This window comes from Nycticebus coucang, chromosome 11 (genome assembly GCF_027406575.1).
Source record: "Nycticebus coucang isolate mNycCou1 chromosome 11, mNycCou1.pri, whole genome shotgun sequence".
NCBI classification, from domain to species: domain Eukaryota; kingdom Metazoa; phylum Chordata; class Mammalia; order Primates; family Lorisidae; genus Nycticebus; species Nycticebus coucang.
This window is the reverse complement of record NC_069790.1, coordinates 121995291-122016742: the sequence shown is the minus strand read 5'-3', so window position 1 is coordinate 122016742 and position 21452 is coordinate 121995291. Positions and strand designations below refer to the sequence as shown.

At 37.1% G+C, this 21452-nt stretch overlaps 1 protein-coding gene across 11 annotated transcripts in view; it reads left to right on the top strand.

Moving 5' to 3' along the window:
* Positions 1-21452, top strand: part of KMT2C (lysine methyltransferase 2C) — a 298652-nt gene that overhangs the window by 142694 nt on the left and 134506 nt on the right. For all 11 annotated transcript variants that reach the window (XM_053608446.1, XM_053608454.1, XM_053608455.1 and 8 more), the window contains one exon: positions 13268-13430. In XM_053608446.1, coding sequence (XP_053464421.1) covers positions 13268-13430 — 163 coding nt within the window. The remainder of the gene's footprint in view (positions 1-13267; positions 13431-21452) is intronic.

Genomic DNA, 21452 nt, shown 5'->3' with positions numbered 1-21452 from the left:
TTGTGTTAGATGTTAAACATAATTTAGAAAACTCAAGAGAAATATTTGAGTCTCTTTTATTCATATTTTTATAAATTTTTATATTCTTTCTTACTCCCTGTTATGAAATTTTTATAATTTTACTTTTTTGTTCAAGAACTTTTTGAACTATTCTTTTAGTATAGTTTTACCTCATGACTTCAGTTTTTATTCATCTGACAATTTCTTGATTTCCTTTTCAATCCTAAGTGATATTTTCACTGGATTTGGAACTCCGTGTTGACAATTCTTTTTTTTTTTTAGGATTTGAAAAAATGTTGTGCCACCCTGTTCTTGGTCTCCGTGGTTTCAGATCAGAAATCTGCTATTGTTTGACTTGTTTTTCTTCTGTGCAAAAACTGTCATTTCTCTGACTTCTCTCAAAGTATTTTTGTTTAGCGTTTAGTTTTCAGAAGTTTATGATGCGCCTTATTATGAATTTGTTTGTATATATCCCTCTTTGGATTTGTTCAATTTCTTTTTTTTTTGGCCGGGGCTAGGTTTGAACCCGCCACCTCCGGCATATGGGACCGGCGCCGCCCTTCTTTTGTTTTTTTAAGAGGTGGTATCTTGCTATATGCCCAGGCTGGTGTGCAGTGGCTTTTCTTTTTTCTTTTTCTTGTTCTTTTTCTTTCTGTTTTTTTTTTTTTTTAATGAGACAGAGTCTCAAGCTGTGGCCCTGGGTAGAGTACTATGGCGTCACAGCTGACAGCAACCTCAAACTCTTGGGTGTAAGCGATTCTCTTGCCTCAGCTTCCCAAGTAGCTGGGAACAGGTCCCCACCACGACACCTGGCTGTGTGTTTGTTGTTGTTGCTGCAGTTGTCATTGTTTAGCTGGCCCGGGCTGGGTTCAAACCCTCCAGCCTTGGTGTATGTGGCCGGCGCCCTACCCACTGAGCTATCCGTACTGCCCTGCAGTGCAGTCACTTTTCATAGACAGGCTACAGCCTTAAACTCCTGGGCTCAATAGATTTTCCCACCTCAGCTGCCCAAGTCACTGTGATTGCAGACATATGCCAGTAGGCCTGGCTCTCTTAGGTCATCTATTTTTAAAATTTTGGAAATTTTTACCCACTATCTCTGTGAATAATTATTCACCCTCATCTTCTTTCTTTTTCTAATATTCCAGTGACAGGAATGCTACCTCATCATTCATTTTAGTCCTACTGTCCCCCTAATCTCTGTTTTTTTAAATCATAGATTTTAATCCATTTTTTTTTCTGTTTAGAATGGATTTCTCCATTTGTTGTTAGGCCATTTAGTTAGTATTTTGTTTTTGTTAGTGTATTTTTCAGTTTTAAACTTTTTTTCATAACATCTTTTATTTTTTTGCTGAGATTGTTTCTTTGCTGAAATTATTTCTTTTGTATTAAAAGCATGTTCATAATTACTTGCTGCAGTTTTATAATGTATAGTCTAAAATTTTTGGTATATAATTCTGACATCTCTTGATTCTCAGTGTTCGTACCTGTTGAATGTCTTCATTTCTTTTGAGACTTTCTTGGTTCATAATATGGTAGGACAAGTTTTTTTTATTTTTTTGAGACAGAGTCTTACTTTGTCACCCTCGGTAGAGTCCTGGGGAACCTTAGCTCAGAGCAACCTCAAACTCTTGGGTTTAAATGATTTTATTGCCTTAGGCTCCCATGTGACTATGACTATAGGTGCCCGCCACAGTGCCTGGCTAATTTTTCTAGAGACAGGATCTGGCTCTTCCTCAAGCTGGTCTTGAACTCTTGAGCTCAAGCAATTCACCTGCTTTGGCCTTATATAGAATGCTAGAATTAGAGGTGTCAGCCACCATGCCTGGCAGACAAGTTATTTTTGATGGAACCCCTCACATTTTAAGTGTTATGTTATGAAACTTAAAAACTTTATTTAAATCTTTCCTTTTGGCAGAGCTTGTCTGAAAGTTTACTTTTGGGGTAAAGTAGGCAGTTATGTGTGTAAATTCTAGTTCCAAAATAGGCTTTTGTCGATTCACTGATGGGGACGAACACCTAGTGAATGCTGAGCAATGGTGCGATCTAGAGTTTTCTCTATGCATCTGTGGAAAACACCCTGGTTCCACCAATTCCTGTTTTTCATTTGGCTTCCATTGATACTAGGATGGAGGAATGGGCACATTATCACTGGGCTCTGCTTTTTGTTTTTTTCCAGTTGGCTTCTTCTGTAGCCTCTTCTATGGGAAGGGGTAGGGGATCTTCCTTAGTACCCGGTGGGTGTTGAATTCCTTGCTCTGCACTTTGTTCTGCTGACACTGGAAGGAGGAAGTTCTGTCACTGCACAGTGGATGTGACTATTTGGCTCCCCACCTGGCCTTCTTTGGTACTACTCTGTGAGTAGAGGTGGGGAATGGATGTCTAGGTTCTCTTGTTACATCTTTGCAGAGGATGTGGGCCTAGAGCTTTTTCTGCAGTACTTGGTTTGAATTGGTTGGTTTTTGTAAAGCAGGATTTTGTCTTGCTAGCCTGGCACTCTCTTGCTCTTTTGATGAGAGACAATAGACTCTTCTTGGGGGGGGGGGGTGTGTGTGTGTGTGTCTGTTGATGTTTCTGATTTATTAACTTCTCCAGCATTTCTTTGTGTGTGTGTGTGTGTGTGTGTGTAAAGTGGAAAGGAAACTAAGGGCATTCAAGCTGTCTTTTTTCCTGAACACCCAAGACCCTACCTAGTTGAATTGTCCTCCCTCTACCTTTTATTTTCTTCTTGTGTTTGTCTCACATATCATGACCAACATTGTTAGCTGTACTAAGTGGAAATAATAGGGAATAGTACCTCTCTACCATTTTGCTTGGAAGCGGAATTCTATGTTCTTTTTTGACTTTTCTTCCTTGAACATGGAGTTCTGGGCTGACAGGTTTTCTTCTTCCCATATTTGAAAGATAATTGCTTTGTTTTCTGTCTTACTGTTTCTGATGAGATGTCAGGGATGGTGGCAATAGTATCATTCATTATTCCCACATATGTAATGTTCTGATACTTGCTGGCTGCTTTCAGGATTTTTTCTTTATCTTTGGTTTCAGCAGTCTGACTATGATGTGCCTAGGTGTGGTTTTCTTTATATTCATCCTGCTTGGGGTTTGCTGAGCTTCTTGAAACTGTAAGTTGATATTTTTGACCACATTTATAAAAAGTTTGGCCTTTATTTTTTACTTTTGTTCTGTTCCTTTTTCCTTCCTTTGCAACTCTAATTACATAACAACTCTAATTGTTAGTGTGTTTAATGTTATCCCATAGATAACTGAGGTTCTGTATATTTTTTTTTTTTCAGTGTTTTTACTTTTAGTTCCTCAGAGCAGATACTCAACTCATTTTCAAGGCAACTGACATTTTCTGTGATATCCAGTTTCTTTCTTAGCCCATTCACTGAAATTTTTATTGAAATGACTGTACTGAGCTGTAGAATTCCCATTTGGTTTTCTTTACAGTCTCCATGTCTATTACTCTCTCCAGGTTATGAGTAGCACTTCCTGTGTGTTGTTTAATATGTTTTCAGTAACTGCTTTAAAATCTTTGTCCATTTTCTCATTTTCCTTGGAAAATTTTTTCACTTCACTATAAGACTCATTTTCCTGTTTTTTTCCTCATATACGTAAGAACTTTTTATGGTCTATTGAACATTTTAGGTAGAAGCTTGTAGATGCAGGATTCTGTTATTTTGTTCTGTTCAATGTCAGGCTCTCTTCTGGGAGGCTTTTATGATGGCTGGATTTATACTTGAAACGACATCGTAATTCCGGCTGTCGGCAATGTCTCTGTGCATTTCTTTCGACAGTATAGTTTTTCATTTCTCTTGAGTTCCTTCCCTTCCCTTTATGAATGTACAATTTAGGGATGTAACAGTGATTTGAGAGTTTATTCAAATTTTTGAACTCCCTCCTCTGGCACTCCCTCTTCTCAAAGATCCCCTCAGTTTTCGCCTTTCTAGAATTGTTGAACTTCATCTGCTTTTTCACTCGGTAGAGTGCTGTAGTGTCACAGCTCACAGCAACCTCAAACTCTTGGGCTTAAGCGATTCTCTTGCCTCAGCCTTCCAAGTAGCTGGGACTACAAACACTTGCCAAAACGCCTTTTTGTTGTTGTAGTTGTCATTGTTGTTTAGCTGGCCTCGGCCGGGTTCGTACTCACCAGCCTTGGTGTTTGTGACCGGCACCCTAAGTGCTGAGCTACAGGCGCTGAACCAATACTGAAGCTTTTTGTTTGTGCTCTAGTACTACTTTCCTCCTTCATGCACAGTAGGCGATGTCCTTAGATGCAAATTTGCTTAAATACAAATTTTAGCCAATGATACATCCTTTTTGTAAGGGTCATATGTCCTCCCTTTCTAGGCTTGTTTTGGTTATTTACAAGTAACTTCCAAGTAGTTATTCTTTTTTCTTCGATTTGATAAATTTAAGCGTCAGGAAAATTATTTTCACATTAGCCTCTTGTCATTATCCAACAAATAAATAAATGTTTTCTGTGTGAGAGTCATTGTTTTGTTTGGGTATATTTAACGTGCAGTATAGTTCACCCCATCGAAGTGTATGTTGAATGTGTTATCACTGTCAAGATACAGAATATTTCCATTACCCCACGGGTTCTCTCGTGCCCCTTTGTAGTCAGTCCCCTCCTACCACTCCAAGTCCGGACAGTCATCAGTCTGTTGCTCTCTGGTAGTTGTGCGTCTTCTGTACTGATGTATGAATGGAATCGTACAGTCATCTTTTTTCTCTGGCTTTGTTACTTAGCGTAATAGTTTTGAGATTAGTCCATCCACCAGTGATAGTTAAATTTCTTCCAGTTTTTGCCTCATATGGAAAGCTGCTGTGAACATTTATGCTGCATTTTTCGTGTGGTTGTATCTTCTCTGATTTCTTGGGTAAATAGTTGGGACTAGGATTACTGATTTATTAGAAATATATGCTTAACTTTAGAAAGCAGTTTCATAGTTTCTTGAAGTGTCTGTACGTGTTTCCATTTCTTTTAGCAGGATGTGAGAGCTGTACATTGTTGCCAGCACTAGGTATTGTCAGTGTTTCTAAATTTTAGCCATCTGGTTGGTATTTAGTGATAACCTGGTTGTGGGTTTGATTTTTGCATTCCTTGATGACTTATTAAATTGAACATTTTTGTGTGTATTTATTTCCCTTAGTATATCTTTTGTGAAGTATTAATGTTCAAATATTTTGTCTCTACTGCCCCCTTTTCAGTTTGAGTTTTCTCATTTGAGTTACAAGATTTCATTATATATAATTCACAGAAGTCATTTATTAGAGATTTATTTTGCAAATAGCTTTGCCTAGTCTGTGACTTGTTTCTGTTTTCTCAGCAGTGTTTACTGAAGAGGAGAGGTTTTACTTTGATGAAATGTGTTATTTGTTAAATTTTTTTGTCAGTTTTTTCTCCTTTGGATAATTCTTTTGGGGGTTTATTTTTAAAAAGTACCAGAACTTTGCCTACCCAAGGTTGCCTTTTAGTTTTTATCCATTTTACAGTTAAATTACATATATGTTATGAAAATATGAGATAAGATTAAAGGTTCTTTGTTTTTCATGTGGGTATTTAGTTGTTTCCGCATCTTTTAAAGAAGATTATTATTGCTCCCTTGAGTTGTCTTGGCCCTTTGCTGATAAATTGATTGTGGAAAGGTGAGTCCGTTTCTGTGTTTGCTGTTATGATCCCAATAATTTAGCGGCTACAATCATGTTAATTTAAGGCATTATTATTTTTACTGATAGTCCTTTGTTGATAATTTTTGCTAATAGTTTTTACTTGGTGCCTAGCATTTTGTCAGTGGAATGTACTAGAAATTAGCTCCATCACTTCTCTTTATGAGACAAGTGGAAAACATAAAGTGTGCACACCAAAGCTATATTAAAACCAGAATCTGGTTCACTTGCATTGATTCCATGTTGTGACATATGTACTAGATTTTTTCATATGCAATTTCTGGTTAGGTAAACTGATTTTATCTGTATACAGAAGTTCTTATATTGTTGCTGAAATCTTTTAAGAAAATGATCATTCTTCTGTTAAACTTTTAAAATTGAACTAAAACTATACCACGGTTCAAGAGAATGCAAATGTATCTCTTCTCATATTCTTAAATGTCCTGACTTAAGACAGGACAGTAGCCTCCAATCTTACTATGTCTTACTTGTTGGCATACAAAAGCATGTAAATTCTTTCTCCCCTTTGTGAGTTTTTATCTCTTCTGTGGCATGCAGTGTTTTCTTATTAACTTTAAAATCATGTTAAACTTAATGTTTCCATTTTAAAATTCCTAATTTTAAAAAAATTACTCATTTCATTGCACACATTATGGATCATATAACAGTAAGATTCTTTAATTTGCATTTTTAGGAATAATAAAAAAGATGGTGTATGTGGAAGTTATGTGTATGCCTTTTTTTTTGGTGGGTGATAAGTGCACATATCTTGGAATCATGTTTACAATGCATTTATCTAAATGATTCTCCCAGTTAACATCATCTCAGTATTCTGTGTTACTTGAGAACAATGAGAAATCTTAACCTACAATTTGGGGAGACATCAGTTAGGATACAGGTATTGATACAGAATTTAATGTGAGAAAGACATGGGCAGACATTTTCCATCTTCCAGTTGAGTCTTTATGTAAAATTCTCTTAATTATCTAAACCTTTCTTTCTCCCTACAAAACTGCTTACTAAACAATCATACCTGAATAGCAAAGTACACTTAGAAAGAACATTTTCAAGTAGTGGTAAATTAGAGGAGTTTGTCCTTATATTGTGAGTTTCTAATTCTTACTGTATTAGGTCCAGGGACATACCTACTTTTATTGAATTTGCTTTTGAAAGTATGTGTACATCTCTTTATGACAATAGGTAGTGAATTTTCTTGAAAATTCTGAGACTGGATTTCGCTCTGTTGCCCAGCATAGACTATAGTGCCCTTATCATAGCTCACTACTACCTTAAACTTCTGGGCTCAAGTGATCCTTCTGTCTCAGCTTCTCAAGTAACTGGTAATACAGGCATGCACCATCACCTCTTCACCCCCAGCTGATTTTTTTCTGTGCTTTATAAAGATGAGGTCTCCCTATGTTGCTCAGCCTCATCTTAGACTCCTGACTGTTCGGAATCCTTCCATAGTGCCCTCCTAAAGATCTGGGGTTAAAGGTGTTAGCCACTATACCCTGCCTAGAATGTGTTTTCTTAAGTTTTAGAATGTAGAGATCTGCATGTTATGCGTGTATCAATTTGAATTGAATCTGATCATTATTACTGTGTTCTTCAAATTTTTATTTTTATTTCATGTCTCCTTAATATTTTGATTTGAGAGCTATGTCAAGGTCTCCTAATCTAATCTATGCATGCACTTCCACTCATCTTTACTTTCTATATGTTGAAGATATATATTAGGTATATAACCTTATTGACTATTGCATCTTTTTTGGAATTTGTACTATAATGTAAGATTTGTGTTCATGTAAACTATTATCTTTGACTTAGTCACTGCTTTTTCTTTTTTTTGATTTGAACAGTAATTTTTTTTTTTATTGTTGGGGATTCATTGAGGGTTAGTCACTGCTTTTTCAATGTGAATTCTATTTTCCTTTGGAATTACTATTGCAGTTTTTAGATAGTATTTGTTTATGGTTCCCCCCAGCCTTTTATTTGAATTGTATATGTCACTGTGCCTCATGTATATGTGCATACACACATATAAATAAAATATGTATTTGTGTATAAAATGTGTTACGTATATTTTGCATGTTTTCAAGTTGCTGTTTTTTAATAGAGCATTTAACCTGTTTATATTTATTATCTGTTGACTTGAATGTGAGCATAACAGGCATTAAAATTATAGTTTTAAGTAATTTGTTCATAGACCTGAAGATACTGGGCTTTCCGTATTGATTTTGTTAGTGATGCCTCATTCTTCTTTTTTTGCAAAAGATCTTTTTTCTTTTTTGTGGGACTCCTAGAATTTTCCCTTTATTCTTATTGGCTTAAACTTTTGACATTGTTTCTAGATGTGGGATGTCTGAAACTGGTGATTAGGGACTTTAAGGAGAAATTGTGACCTCCCCTACTTTTTTTTTTTTTTGAGACAGAGTCTCACTCTGTCACCCTGGGTAGAGGGCCGTGGCCATCACAGATCACAGTAACCTCAAACTCTTCGACTCAAGTGATCTTCTTGCCTCAGCCTCCCATTAGCTGGGACTATAGGCTAGTCTGTCACAACGCCCTGTTATTTTTAGAGACAGAGTCTTTCCCTAGGTTAGGCTGGTTTCAAACTTCTGAGCTTAGGTAGGCCACCTGCCTTGGTCTCTCAGAGTGCTAGGGTTACAGGCATGAGCCACCACTCCCGTCCTGTGACCCCTTCTTACAGGTAATTTTGTAGTGATACCCATGGAACAGATCTGAAAACTCTTTGTATTTTTAGATTCCTTATCTTTTAAGTAGGGATTATTCTTAGTAAGTGTTAGCTCTTAACTAGATATTTTTATAGGTGTCTTTTAGGATAATTTCAGCGATTATAATCCCGCTTCAATTTTCTCCCCTTTTCTTGTTAAACAGATATTGGACCATCTGAATCAAATTTCCATGTCATATTTACCTTTTAATCTTGATTTGAGAGCTATGTTAAAGTCTTCTAATGTATGCATACATTTCTATTCATCTTTAGTTTTTATTATTAAAGATATTTATTAGGTATTTATTTTCCACCTTTGTTCATCACTGCATTGTAGGAGAATCCTAGTTGACTGATAATATGAAAAGATTGAGTGATGGTTAAAATGATTTTGGAGTGTGGAAAACCCTATACTGCTTGACATTTCCTAAGGCACATAACCTAAAACTACTGCGATAGTTAATAGAAAATAAATACTGGATAATTTAAATGATCCATGGAATATCCTTTAACTTCTTGTTATTGTTTCATGATAAAATTTTTACTTCTGAAATTCCTTTGATTCTGTTTTGTTTTTTCTCATAGATTTATTTTGAGAGATTTTTTTCTTATTTTATTCTATTAAATAAAAGTTTTGGGTGTACCTTTGACTTAATCTTATAATTGGTGGCTCCGTGCCCGTTAACTCAGTAGTTAGAGCACCGGCCACATTCACCCAGGCTGGTGGGTTCAAGCCTGGCCTGGGCTTGCTGAACAACGACAGCTACAACAAAAAAATAGCCGGGCATTGTGACAGGTGCCTGTAGTCCCAGCTACTTGGGAGGCTGAGGCAAGAGAATCACTTAAGCCCAAGAGTTTGAGGTTGCTGTGAGCTCTTCTCGTCACAGCACTCTACTGAAGGTGACACAGTGAAACTCTTATCTCAAAAAAAAAAAAATTTCTTTTTGAGAAAATGAAGTGCTATTCTAGGAATTTTATTTTATTTATTCATTTATTTATTTTGAGACAGAGTCTCACTATGTTGCCTTCGTTAAAGTGCTGTGACGTCCCAGCTCATTGCTGCACCTCAAACTCTTAGTCTTAAGTGATTCTCTTGCCTCAGCCTCCCAAGGAACTGGGACTACAGGCGCCCACCACAACGCCCAGCTATTTTTTAGTTGTAGTTGGCCCGGGCTGGATTTGTACCCTCTAGGTCCGGTGTATGTGGCTCGTGCCGTAGCCACTGAGCTACAGGCGCCATAAATATTGATTCAGATCATTTAATTGGTAGACCATTTAGAACATTTAAGAGCCGTTTACCTTATCCCTCCCAAAATATTAATAATTGATTTTAACCAATTTATAATTGTTCATCGTTATACAAATATCAATTTATAATTGTTACTTAACATATATATTGCATATTGCATTCTTGTAACTTGTTTGATTTCTGATATGTGGTATATTAGAGTGCTGACATTAGACAAGTTCCCTATGGAAATTCATTCTCATGGTATTTTTCATGTTTTTATAAATTTTACTTGGTTTAGGAAGACAAATTTTCCACATATGTATATAGTATACATTTTATTTTAAGGTCACATGTTCTTCAATAGCTATATAATTGTAACAGATGGGTTTGAAGGGTTAACTTAAATACAGTGTTTTATTTCCTTCCCTTTATTCCTTGATATGTAATATTATAAACAATGTTGCATATAGTCTAGTACTTTTTGTAGTAGTTTAGCTAGTGTCATATATTTTTGATTACAGAAATGATTAAGAGAACATATTGCAATTTCTAAAATAAAACAGACATTGGGGAAAGGATTAGTTTATTTTTTTCTCTATTCACTTAAATAAAATTCATTCTATTTTATCTACCAAAATTATTTTTAGTGCAGAAGGCATCTGCACACTCGCCATATGGTATCAAAATAAGAGATCCTAGATTTTAACAGTTGAACAGAAATTATTTTGTTATGTTAATGAGTTATTAAATAATGTTTTCAACAGATGGATTGTACTTTTCTTCTTGACATTTTCTTGGCCTTTCTAGTAAGACACTTGGACTACCAAGGCATTATACGTGTGGTTAATTCTGGGTTCCATTAATACCCTAAACATATTTAGATATCTTGGGATGTTATAAAAGCAGAATATATTTTGTAAAAGCTGGGTATAACACTTTATCAATGAAGAGAAATAGGTTTGTTTATTTTCTTCTTTCTAATGCAATAACATACTGAGTACAAACATAGAATTGGCATGTGTATTAATTTGTGAACTTGTGAACATTCTGTAAAACTAAAGTGTCACAAATATAATTAATGTTAATCAGTTACTTAGAAGGTACAGTGGTCTGTTGACTTGCTCTTAAAATGTGGGGACACACCAAGAGTCACTAAGCTTTTTTATGTTAGTTGAGTACAGTGGACTGAAGAGGAGGAGGAAAATTTTGAATATTGTGATATCTTATATAAATTAACACATAATTCATTAAACAGTTACAGTTTTAAAGCTATTGTATTCTGTGATTAATTACCAGAATATGGGTGTATTAGCATATAAAGATATTGACAGTAGTGTTAGCATCTGGTGGTCTTTGTGAAATGAGGTCTAGTTGTTTAAGCTAGCAGTTTATGAGCCATACTTAAATACAAGATTACCAAAAGTGACATTCGGCTCGGCGCCCATAGCACAGTGGTTACGGCACCAGTCACCCTACATTGAGGGTGGTGGGTTCGAACCTGACCTGGGCCAGCTAAATAACTGCAACAAAAAAATAACCGGGTGTTTTGGCGGGCGTGTCTAGTCCCAGCTACTTGTAAGGCTGAAGCAAGAGAAGCGCTTAAGACCAAGAGTTTGAGGTTGCTGTGAGCTGTGACACCACAGCACTATACTGGGGGTGACATAGTGAGACTCTGTCTCAAAAAGAAAAAAAGTGAAGTTCATAAAGTACATATCATTATGAATACCTACTTATTAGGCCTTTTTATGTCAACCAACAATCCTGGTGCTGTCTGGTGCCTTTACTCAAGCATCTTGGACTAGAATGAAAAAAAAGATGAATGTTATGGCATAAGCTAAAACAGAGCTAAGTATAGTTAAGTTAGACAGGTGTTTCGTACAGAGAGATCTTCTACTGTACAGAACAAGGCCACACCCGTCAAAGTCTCCACAAAAAAATGGTATTCAACATGGGCTGGGGAGGCTGAGGAAGAGTTTATTAATCATTTTAAGGTAAAGCTGAATAAATAAATGCAGCATTTTAGATAGTTCATATTGGCTTCTTATGCATTCACTTGCCCTAACTCCTCCAGCTTGTCTAGAGTTTATTTCTTTGCTTTCTACCACATCCAAGAGAACAGAGGCTGGTTGAAATAGAAAAACAAAAGAGAAAAAAAGACTTTTTTTAATCTGGGCAGCGCCTGTGGCTCAAGGAGTAGGGCGCCGGTCCCATATGCCGGAGGTGGCGGGTTCAAACCCAGCCCCGGCCAAAAATCACAAAAAAAAAAAAATTTATTTTATTTTATGTATTATTTTATTTATTGAGACAGAGTCTCACTTTGTGCCCCACTGTAGGGTGCACTAGCATCATAGTTCACAGCAACTTCAAACTCTTGGGTTCAAGCAATTTTTTTAAACTTCAGCCTCCTTAGTAGCTGCGACTATGTGTCTGTCTCAGTGCCTGACTTTTTTGCTGTTGTTTAGCAGGCGGGGGCCGGGTTCAAACCCACCAGCCCTAGTACATGTGGCCAACGCTCTAACCCCTGAGCTACAGGTGCCCAGCCAGAATTACAACTTTTGTAAAGAAATTTGAAAGAAATTACTATGGTGATCTAGATTTTTATGTGCACCTTTAACCATGTATGTTCTCCATTAACTTATTCCATGGTTGACTAGTTTACTTCATATTCAGTTGTATTTTATATATTATTATAATTGTTAATTTTTATTTTTTAGAGACAGAGTCTCACTTTATCGCCCTCAGTAGGGTGCTTTGATGTCACAGCTCACAGCAACCTCCAAATCCTGGACTTAAGCGATTCTCTTGCCTCAGCCTCCAGAGTAGCTGGACTACAGGCTCCTGTCACAATGCCTGGCTTTTGTTGTTGTTGTTGTTGCAATTTGGCTGGGGCTGGGTTCGAACCCGCCACCCTTGGTATATTGGGTTGGCACCCTACCCACCGAGCCACAGGTGCCACCCTATTTATTTTTTTGTGAGACAGAGTCTCACTGTGTGGCTCTCAGTAGAGTGGGGTGGCATCACAGCTCACAGCAACCTCAAACTCTTGGGCTTAAGTGATTCTTTTGCCTCAGCGTCCCGAGTAGCTGGGACTACAGGTGCCTGTCACAACGCCTGGCTATTTTTTGGTTGCAGTTGCCATTTTTGTTTAGGTGTAGTCTGGGCTTGAACCCACCAGCCTCAGGTCTATGTAGTGGGCGCCCTACCCATTCAGCATGGGTGCTGCCCAATATTAAAATTTTAGGCAAAGTAAAAATAGTAAAAGGTCTTTCTTGTAAATAATATATAATCCTCTTAGCAGTTTTGGCGGGCTTTAAAAACAATTAAAATAACCCTCAACTTGAAATCCGTCTTTTAAAGAGTATTGCTATTTAAAAAAAAAAAATCTTTAATTATAAATTTTTGACAAAGTAGTAGGAAAAAATAAAAATGCTTACTTTCTAATTAGAATGAAAGGATTGAATGGTAGCATACCAAGCCTTTACATTTTATCTTATTTTTTTAAACTGATCTTTAGTATTTTGCAGTTTCAAATTGTTTTACTACTAATGTACAGAGACTTTTTTTTAATACTTCCTAATCCTACATTTTTCAAGTTTTTTAAATGGATTTTTCTTTTTACCTACTTTCAGCGATGTGCATTTTGTAAGCACCTTGGAGCCACTATCAAATGCTGTGAAGAGAAATGTACCCAGATGTACCATTATCCTTGTGCTGCTGGAGCTGGCACCTTTCAGGATTTCAGTCACTTCTTCCTTCTTTGTCCAGAACACATTGACCAAGCTCCTGAAAGATGTAAGTGTACTTCAGGTAGAATTTTAAACTTTGATCAATGTATTTACCTAAAATAATAAATTTTATAAATTCTCTGAATTAGGCAGAATTGCATATTCTCAATAATCTGAGGGATCTTTGTCAGAAGTTCTTTGGGGGTGTGTGTGATACCTGTTATTAACAATTTTACTAAAGTTAAATTCAAAAGTTATTTCCTCAAAAAATAGTTTGCATGCTTTTTATTATTATTTAAAAAAATTTAACCCCTGTAGAAAGATAGAAATATTGAGTGTACAGTATTTCTAATGTGTACTAGAAAATAATTAATTAACATGTCAAATAGTATTTAGTATATTTTACACTAAAAAGCCACTCTTTTGGAGAATTAGAATATGATTCACTCAGGTATTATTTCAGGATGTACATTAATAGGGGCAACAGACATTTCTGAACTTGTTGATTGATACTCGTCACAGAAATCTCTGCTAGTGCTTCCTGATGCTCCATCTGTGTTGGCTATCCATAACCTTTAGTTCTGCTGCTTTTCTTTTTTTCCAAACAATATTTCACAATTCCATGAAACTGTTTTAAGTTATTTGAAATTTGTGGTATATAGGGAATCACATTTCTTCACTATCTTTATCATTAAACAGGTACCTTTCCTTTTTTGTACTACGTGTATTTCCAATGAGCGTGTATGTTTGGGAATTTTTTTTTCTCTTGTGAATTGTATTAGTGGAATGTCCATGTTGTTTTATTCAGTCTTTTCATGTGATCTCTTAGTTATCTAATTGTTAAACCTTTACTTGTTTCCTATTAATGTTGGTGAAGGCCTATTTCCTATCTTTCCCAGGTCTGTGGAACATAGATATAGCTACCTCAAGCTTAAACTAAAGCAATCTCAGATACAGTGGCCTGCATGATCATTACCTTTTATCTTTGTTGAGTACCATAATTTCATTTTCAATTAAATTTATTTTGTGTCCACATCTGTAATCATACATTTCCCTTAGGAACTATACAGTCATAAATTATAGGGAAGGCAAAGTGAGTTTTCAAATTGTAGTTAGGCCAATAAGAAGTTAGGGATTTAAATTTTAAGAAATGTTTTGGATTATACACTCCTAACCTAAGAGAAAAAGAACATTCATGCATAGCTTTTGTGATGAGTATTATTTATATACTGGATTTCTTCAGTAAGTGCATAAACTAAGATATCCATCATCAGAGTTGATTATATTCTGGGTGATATAGCAAATATACTTTGATCATTGAACAAAGCAATTTTATATGAAATAATCTGAATTTTTTTTAGCCTTTTATATTTAGTCATGCTTTAGAACTCAGTAGCACACCAACAACATGGAAACTTTTATATGAATGTGGTTTTAATGTAGAAATTTTATCACTTAATGGCATTGCTAGTTATCATTGATAACTATTTTCTAATACTGTACACTCTCTGTTATATGTTAGTGATCATGAATTGGTTTGTAATGTAATGAACTCTTAAGAACTGAGATAATTTGCCCTCACTAACCATGCTTATAGTATAGTAAAAGGTTCAAGCTAGTGACATAAAGCTAAGAGATCTACTAAAATTATTGGTTCTGTGCCTTGTTCTAAAATAGCCTTGTGGAGAACCTCATAAAAATACACGAACAATTGGAAAAAATAAAACTAACAGTAAGTAAGGAAATTTGGCCATGGAAAATACAGATAAGATAAATATGAAGGTGATGGTGAGATTCATACCCAGACTGTATACTTCTAGACATACCCACAAATTTGGCCTTAGACGTTTTCAGCAGTCAACACAAAGCAGGAAATATGAACACTTACCTTATTTGTAGTACATATAACAAGAATTTGAGCCAGATGTCCATAACCCTAGTACTCTGGGAGGCTGAGGTGGTGGACCACCTGAACTTAGAAGTTGGAGATCAGCCTGAGCTAGAGTCAAACCCCATCTCTTAAAATAACCAGGCATTCTGGTGGATACCTGTTGTCCCAGCTACTTGGGAGGGTGAGGCAAGAGGATCACTTGAGCCGATGACTTTGAGGCTGTGAACTGTGACACCACAGCACTCTACCCAGGGCGACAGAGTGAGGCTCTGTCTCAAAAACAAACAAGCATGACACAATTCACTTGATACTGAGACGAGAGGTGAGTTGAACGTACATATTGTAGTGAAAAATTGTCTTAAAGTAGCCCTGTAATACTGAAACTAATCCCACAGGGCTGTTTCTTATAACAGCCCTCAACTTAAACCAGTAATACTAAACCAAAGCCCAGCTGTTGAAGTTCTGTTCCTTGGGGAGTCTTCAGCATTACATTCTAAATACACAGCTTTCTGACCATCAGTCTTAATCCAAGGATATAATTCAGAGAATATTTCAGCTAGGATATATTGTTGCCTTCATGAAATCTTCGATAAATATTTCTATCTATTCTAATTGTATGTCATGGCACTAGGTACTTTTTGTTTTTACAATGGTGGTATCTTAAATCATAGTGTTATTTGGACACTATTAAATGACAGCAATTAATGGAAATCACATAGCACTGTGCCTTGTATATGTTAACCGCTTTTTAAGTATTTTCTTCCTTATTTTTCTTTTTCTTTTCTTTCTTCCTTTTTTTTTTTTTTTTTTTTGGAGACAGAGTCTCACTTTTTTTGCCCTTGGTAGGGTGCTGTGGCATCACAGCTCTCAGCATCCTCAAATTCTTGGTCTTATGTGATTCTCAGTCTCCTAAGTAGCTGGGACTACAGGCACCTGTCACAACGCCCAACTATTTTTAGAGATGAGATCTATCTCTGGCTCAGGCTGTTCTTAAACCTGTGAGCTCAAGCAATCCACCTGCCTCAGCTTCCCAGAGTACTAGGATTACAGGTGTGAGCCACTGCGCCTGGCCTAAGTATTTTATTTCCTATCTAAGGCTCAAGTTAAAAGAATAACAATGTGTATGTCCTTTGTTTTGCTGCCTAAGTGCAGATTAATGTGGTGTGATAGTTGGCTGAATTAGGAGCAAGATTGACATCTTTTTATGAAAGTTGAAAAATCTAACAAAAACATGGATCTCATTAGAAAGAAATCCTGCAAATAAAGTATCTGTGAACAAGGCCAGGATTTTCATCAGATTACAATTTTAGGATACTCTGTCATACCAGTGGTCATGGCTCCAAAATTATTTTCATGGTGATATAAGGATACATTGACCTTGTCTTGTAATTTAACACTAAATATTCATGCAGGCGATATAAGCAGGTAATACTTCTTGATGAGGAAAGTAGAAAGAAGTCAGCCATACAAGATTAGAAGAAAGACTGTTTCAGGGAGAGGGAATGACAACAACATGGAGCTTGGGCAGTGAGCTTGGCATGATTTGTGAAGAGTCATTGTACTTGGAACGTAGCACTAGGATGGATAGTAGATACAATATCCAGGTGGGCAAAGGCTATATCACATAGGCCCTCCAAGCAAGAGAAGGAATTTGGATCTTACTTGGTCAGGAATGAGAAATCTTTGTAGGATTTAGAAATGGGGATGCTGTATATCTTAATCTGCCCATATTCCTCAGTATATTTATTCTCATCACTTTGCTGCAATTCCTTTTACTTCACTAAACTTAACCTCCAGTCTCTTTTCCTTTGTTAACGTTTGTGTCTCTAGATTTTAAGCACTGCTTCTTTTCTGATGTCCTGAAATCTCTCAACTGCCTGAAATTTCTTTCTTACCTACCTGACAACTGTACAGGCCATCCTCTTTGGATGATATCTGTGCTTTTTTGTTTGAGAGATTCCATTTGAAAAAAGTAAAGTATCCTGCATAATTATGAAACCTGGCAGATAATAGGTGTTGTAATATTGATGGAAATAAGACAGCTGTGTTGATTTGGTCTTCTTAAATTGATACAGGATGACAGCAGTTTGATTTTTGTTGCCCTTTTGTTCTTACGTGTTCTCTGGACTTTCTAAAGCAGTATTTTCATGGTCCAATTTGACTAAGTTTAAGAATCTGTGATAAGCTCCCTTCTAATTTGAGCTCAGTGTTTTTGTTTTTTCCTTTATCACTTCACTTTTCACAGCTGTCACTTAGGAAATGGTCTTCTCCAAAGGTTATCCTTCTGTTTTTTCCACACATCTCCTACCACAAGAACCTTGTTGCACCTGTTTCATTTAAGTCCTTCATTCTATGCCTCCGTTGGCTCTTTTCTTTCTGGTGTCACGTTTACTCAGACATTCTTCTCCTTCATTGACTAGTAGTAAATTTTGCTTAGGAGTCGCTATTGATTAGTCCTCACGAGCCTGAACTTTGATGCTAACTAGATCTAGATTTTACTCCTGTCCTCTTTTAAAATTATCTTTAGCTTTCAATCAGTCTCTTTCTGCTTTTCCAACTGTTTAGAGACAAATTTCACTTAGTTGATTATTCTAACTAAACCTCTCTGTGGCTTGTAAACATATATGTATGTATATATACTAATTTCTGACATGGCACAAAAGTTGTCCAGTCACATTACCTTACACACGACTCCCGGAGCTGTTTTAGGATTCTCTATATATCTTCTTTGTGACTGGGGTGGAGGTTGGAAGCAATCTCATTTCTTTGCCTTTTCTACTTTTTTCTATTGTTTCTTACATACTGCATAATAAATATTTTGGACTGTATGTATTACATCATGTTTTTTTTTGACTAATAATCAAAACTTGCCAGGTTTGTCATTCAGGAATTGCTGGAAACCATTATAAAATAAAAAGTGAGCCTTTACTACAGTGACAATTGTCTTTTTGCAGGTGGGCTTTATTGTGTAGAACACTCCTGTGCAATACAAATATAATGTGAGCAATATAAGCAATTTTAATTTTTCTAGTAGTCATGTTATGAGTAAAAGGAAACATTTGAAATTAATTTTAATAATATATTTTATTTAACATATCCAAAATGTTAGTATTTTACCAGGCGTTCAACATAAAAGATTTTGAAATACTGTTTTCTGTACTAAGGCTTTGGAGTTCAGTGTACATAAAATATCTTAACTGTACGCAGCAATTTGGACTAATCACATTTTATTTCACTCAGTAGCCACCAAGCTTCTTGGCTGATAGCAAGGCAAGTTGAAGTATCATAGGAGCAAACTCTAGGAACTAATTTCAGAAGCATTTAAGGTAGTGTTCCTGGAAAGTACAGTAGAAAGATGAATTGAGTATTTAATAATTACAATAATTATTTCCCCCAATTTTTTTTTTTGTAGAGACAGGGTCTTACTTTACTGCCCTCGGTAGAGTGCCATGGCGTCACACGGCTCACAGCAACCTCCAGCTCTTGGGCTTACATGATTCTCTTGCCTCAGCCTCCCGAGTAGCTGGGATTACAGGCGCCCACCACAATGCCCAGCTATTTTTTTGGTTGCAGTTTGGCCGGGGCTGGATTTGAACCCACCACTCTTGGTATATGGGACCGGCGCCCTACTCACTGAGCCACAGGCGCCGCCCGTATTTCCCCCAATTTCTAAAAGTTTTTAGAGTAGGTAAAAATAAAGATCAATTTTGTAAATGTACATATTGAAATGGTAAATACTAACTCTCTCTTAGTATTAAAAAATAATTTACCCTACTATCAAAAATGAACTAACTTATAACAGTTCCATTTTTATTAATAGATTGATGATTTATTTTAAATGCCTATCAGTTAAAGAGCTCTTTAAAAGTGAGTTTTAGAAATAATGTCCTCAATTAAAATACATTTAGTAATGCCTATTCATGTTAGGCAATTGGGGACACTAAATTGAAAAGCCAAGGCTTAAGTCCCTGTTCCTCAAGGATCACAGTATTGTGTTGTGATTAGTGGGTTATACAACAGAAGTTTCTTTTTTTTTTTTTTTTTTTCCTTTTTTTTAGAGACAGAGTCTCACTTTATGGCCCTTGGTAGAGTGCCGTAGCCTCACACAGCTCACAGCAACCTCCAGCTCCTGGGCTTAAGCGATTCTCTTGCTTCAGCCTCCTGAGTAGCTGGGACTACAGGTGCCCGCCATAGCACCTGGCTATCTTTTTGTTGCAGTTTGGCCGGGGCTGGGTTTGAACCCACCACCCGCGGCATATGGGACCGGCGCCCTACTCACTGAGCCACAGGTGCCACCCAGAAGTTTCTTTTTTTGAGACAGAGTCTTTCTCTGTCACCCCAGCTAGAATGCAGTGGTGTGATCGTCGATCCCTACAGCCACTAACTCCTGGGCTCAAGTGATTCTCCTGCCTCACCCATCCAGTCAGCTGAGACAGCAGGCACTTGCCATCATGTCCAGCTTATTTTTCTAATTCTTGTAGACATGGGGGTCTCACTCTTGCTCAGGCTGATCTCAAACTCCTGGCCTCAAGCCATCCTCCTCCCTTTGCCTCCCAAAGTGCTAGGATTATAGGTGTGAGCCTCTATACCCAGCCTACAAGAGTTTCTTCTAAGCCTGTGGGGAAAAGGATTATTCAACAACAAAATGAGTATGTAGGTGTGGTAATAGGTATTCAAGAAATATGTCTGAGGCCGGGCGTGGTTGTTCACGCCTGTAATCCCAGCACTCTGGGAGGCCAAGGTAGATGGATTGCTTGAGTTCACTGGTTTTGAGACCCGCCTGAGCAAGATTGAGACCCCCGCCTCTAAAAATAGCCCAATGTTGTGGCAAGTGCCTGTAGTCCCAGCAACTTGGGAAGCTGAGGCAAAAGAATTGCTTAAGCCCAAGAGTTTGAGGTTGCTGTGAGCTGTGACACCACAGCTCTCTACTGAGGGTGACAAAGTGAGACTTAGTCTTTTAAAAAAAAAATACATATATACATATATATATCTTATATAAATAGTTTGAGCAGTTTTGAAGCCTCCTTGGGAATGGCTAGGGGTACAAGAGTACAGAATTTCAAGCAGAGAGAACAGAATGTATAAAAGCCAGAGGTGCACAGCACACTGCTGTGATCAGGAAGTAGTGGTTCTCAGAATCAGTTGGAAAGGGAGGTAAAGATCTTTTTGCCCCATACTAGAAAATTACGATTTTTTTCTTTTAGGTGAAAAGGAGGTGTTGGTGTATTTATAATTTAAGCAGAGTGTAACAGTTAGAATTACAGTTTTGGAAGGTGGCTCTGCATGTGTAGAAGATGATTTATAGAGGAGGTCAGGCCATAAGGGAGAAGATTCCATTCAGAAGAAACTGCAGTTAAGTTAGCATGGACTTAACTGTACAAATAGAATGATGTTACAGAAAGTTTAATAAGATTTTGTGTCTGGGGTGGCGCCTGTGGCTCAGTGAGTAGGGCGCCGGCCCCACATACCCAGGGTGGTGGGTTCGAGTCTGGCCCCTGGCCAAACTGCAAAACAAAAAAATAGACAGGCGTTGTGGTAGGCGCTGTAGTCCCAGCTCCTGGGGAGGCTGAGGCAGGAGAATCGCCTAAGCCCCAGAGCTGGAGGTTGCTGTGAGCTGTGATGCCACGGTACACTACCAAGGGTGGCAAAGTGTGACTCTGTCTCTAAAAAAAAAAAAAAATTCTGGGTGGCATCTGTGGCTCAAGGAGTAGAGCACCGTCCCCATAATCCAAGGATGGCGGGTTCGAGCCCAGCCCTGGCTAAAAACTGCAACAACAACAACAAAAAAAAAGATTTTGTGTCTGGTTGGACATGTTGGTCAGCACTGAGTTATGATGCAAGAAGATACTAAGGTTTCTGCCTTTACACATTCTTAAGGAGAAAGGAAGATGTTTGGGTTTTTCAAAAAAAGTTTTCATTTTAGAGCTGTTGAATTTGAGTATTTTTAGAACTTCTCGTTATTGACTCCCAGTAAGATTTGTAAGTAAAGATTTGGGGTTTAGAATTCTGTGGCTAGTAATAGAGATTTGAGAATCATGGTGGCATTTTATGACACAAGAATTGATGTGATCACAGGTGGACACCATGTGGAATTAGAAAAGATGAAATCCCAAGGCACTTCATTTAGGGCTGTGGTTCTCAACCTTCCTAATGCCACGACCCTTTAATACAGTTCCTCATATTGTGGTGACCCCCAAC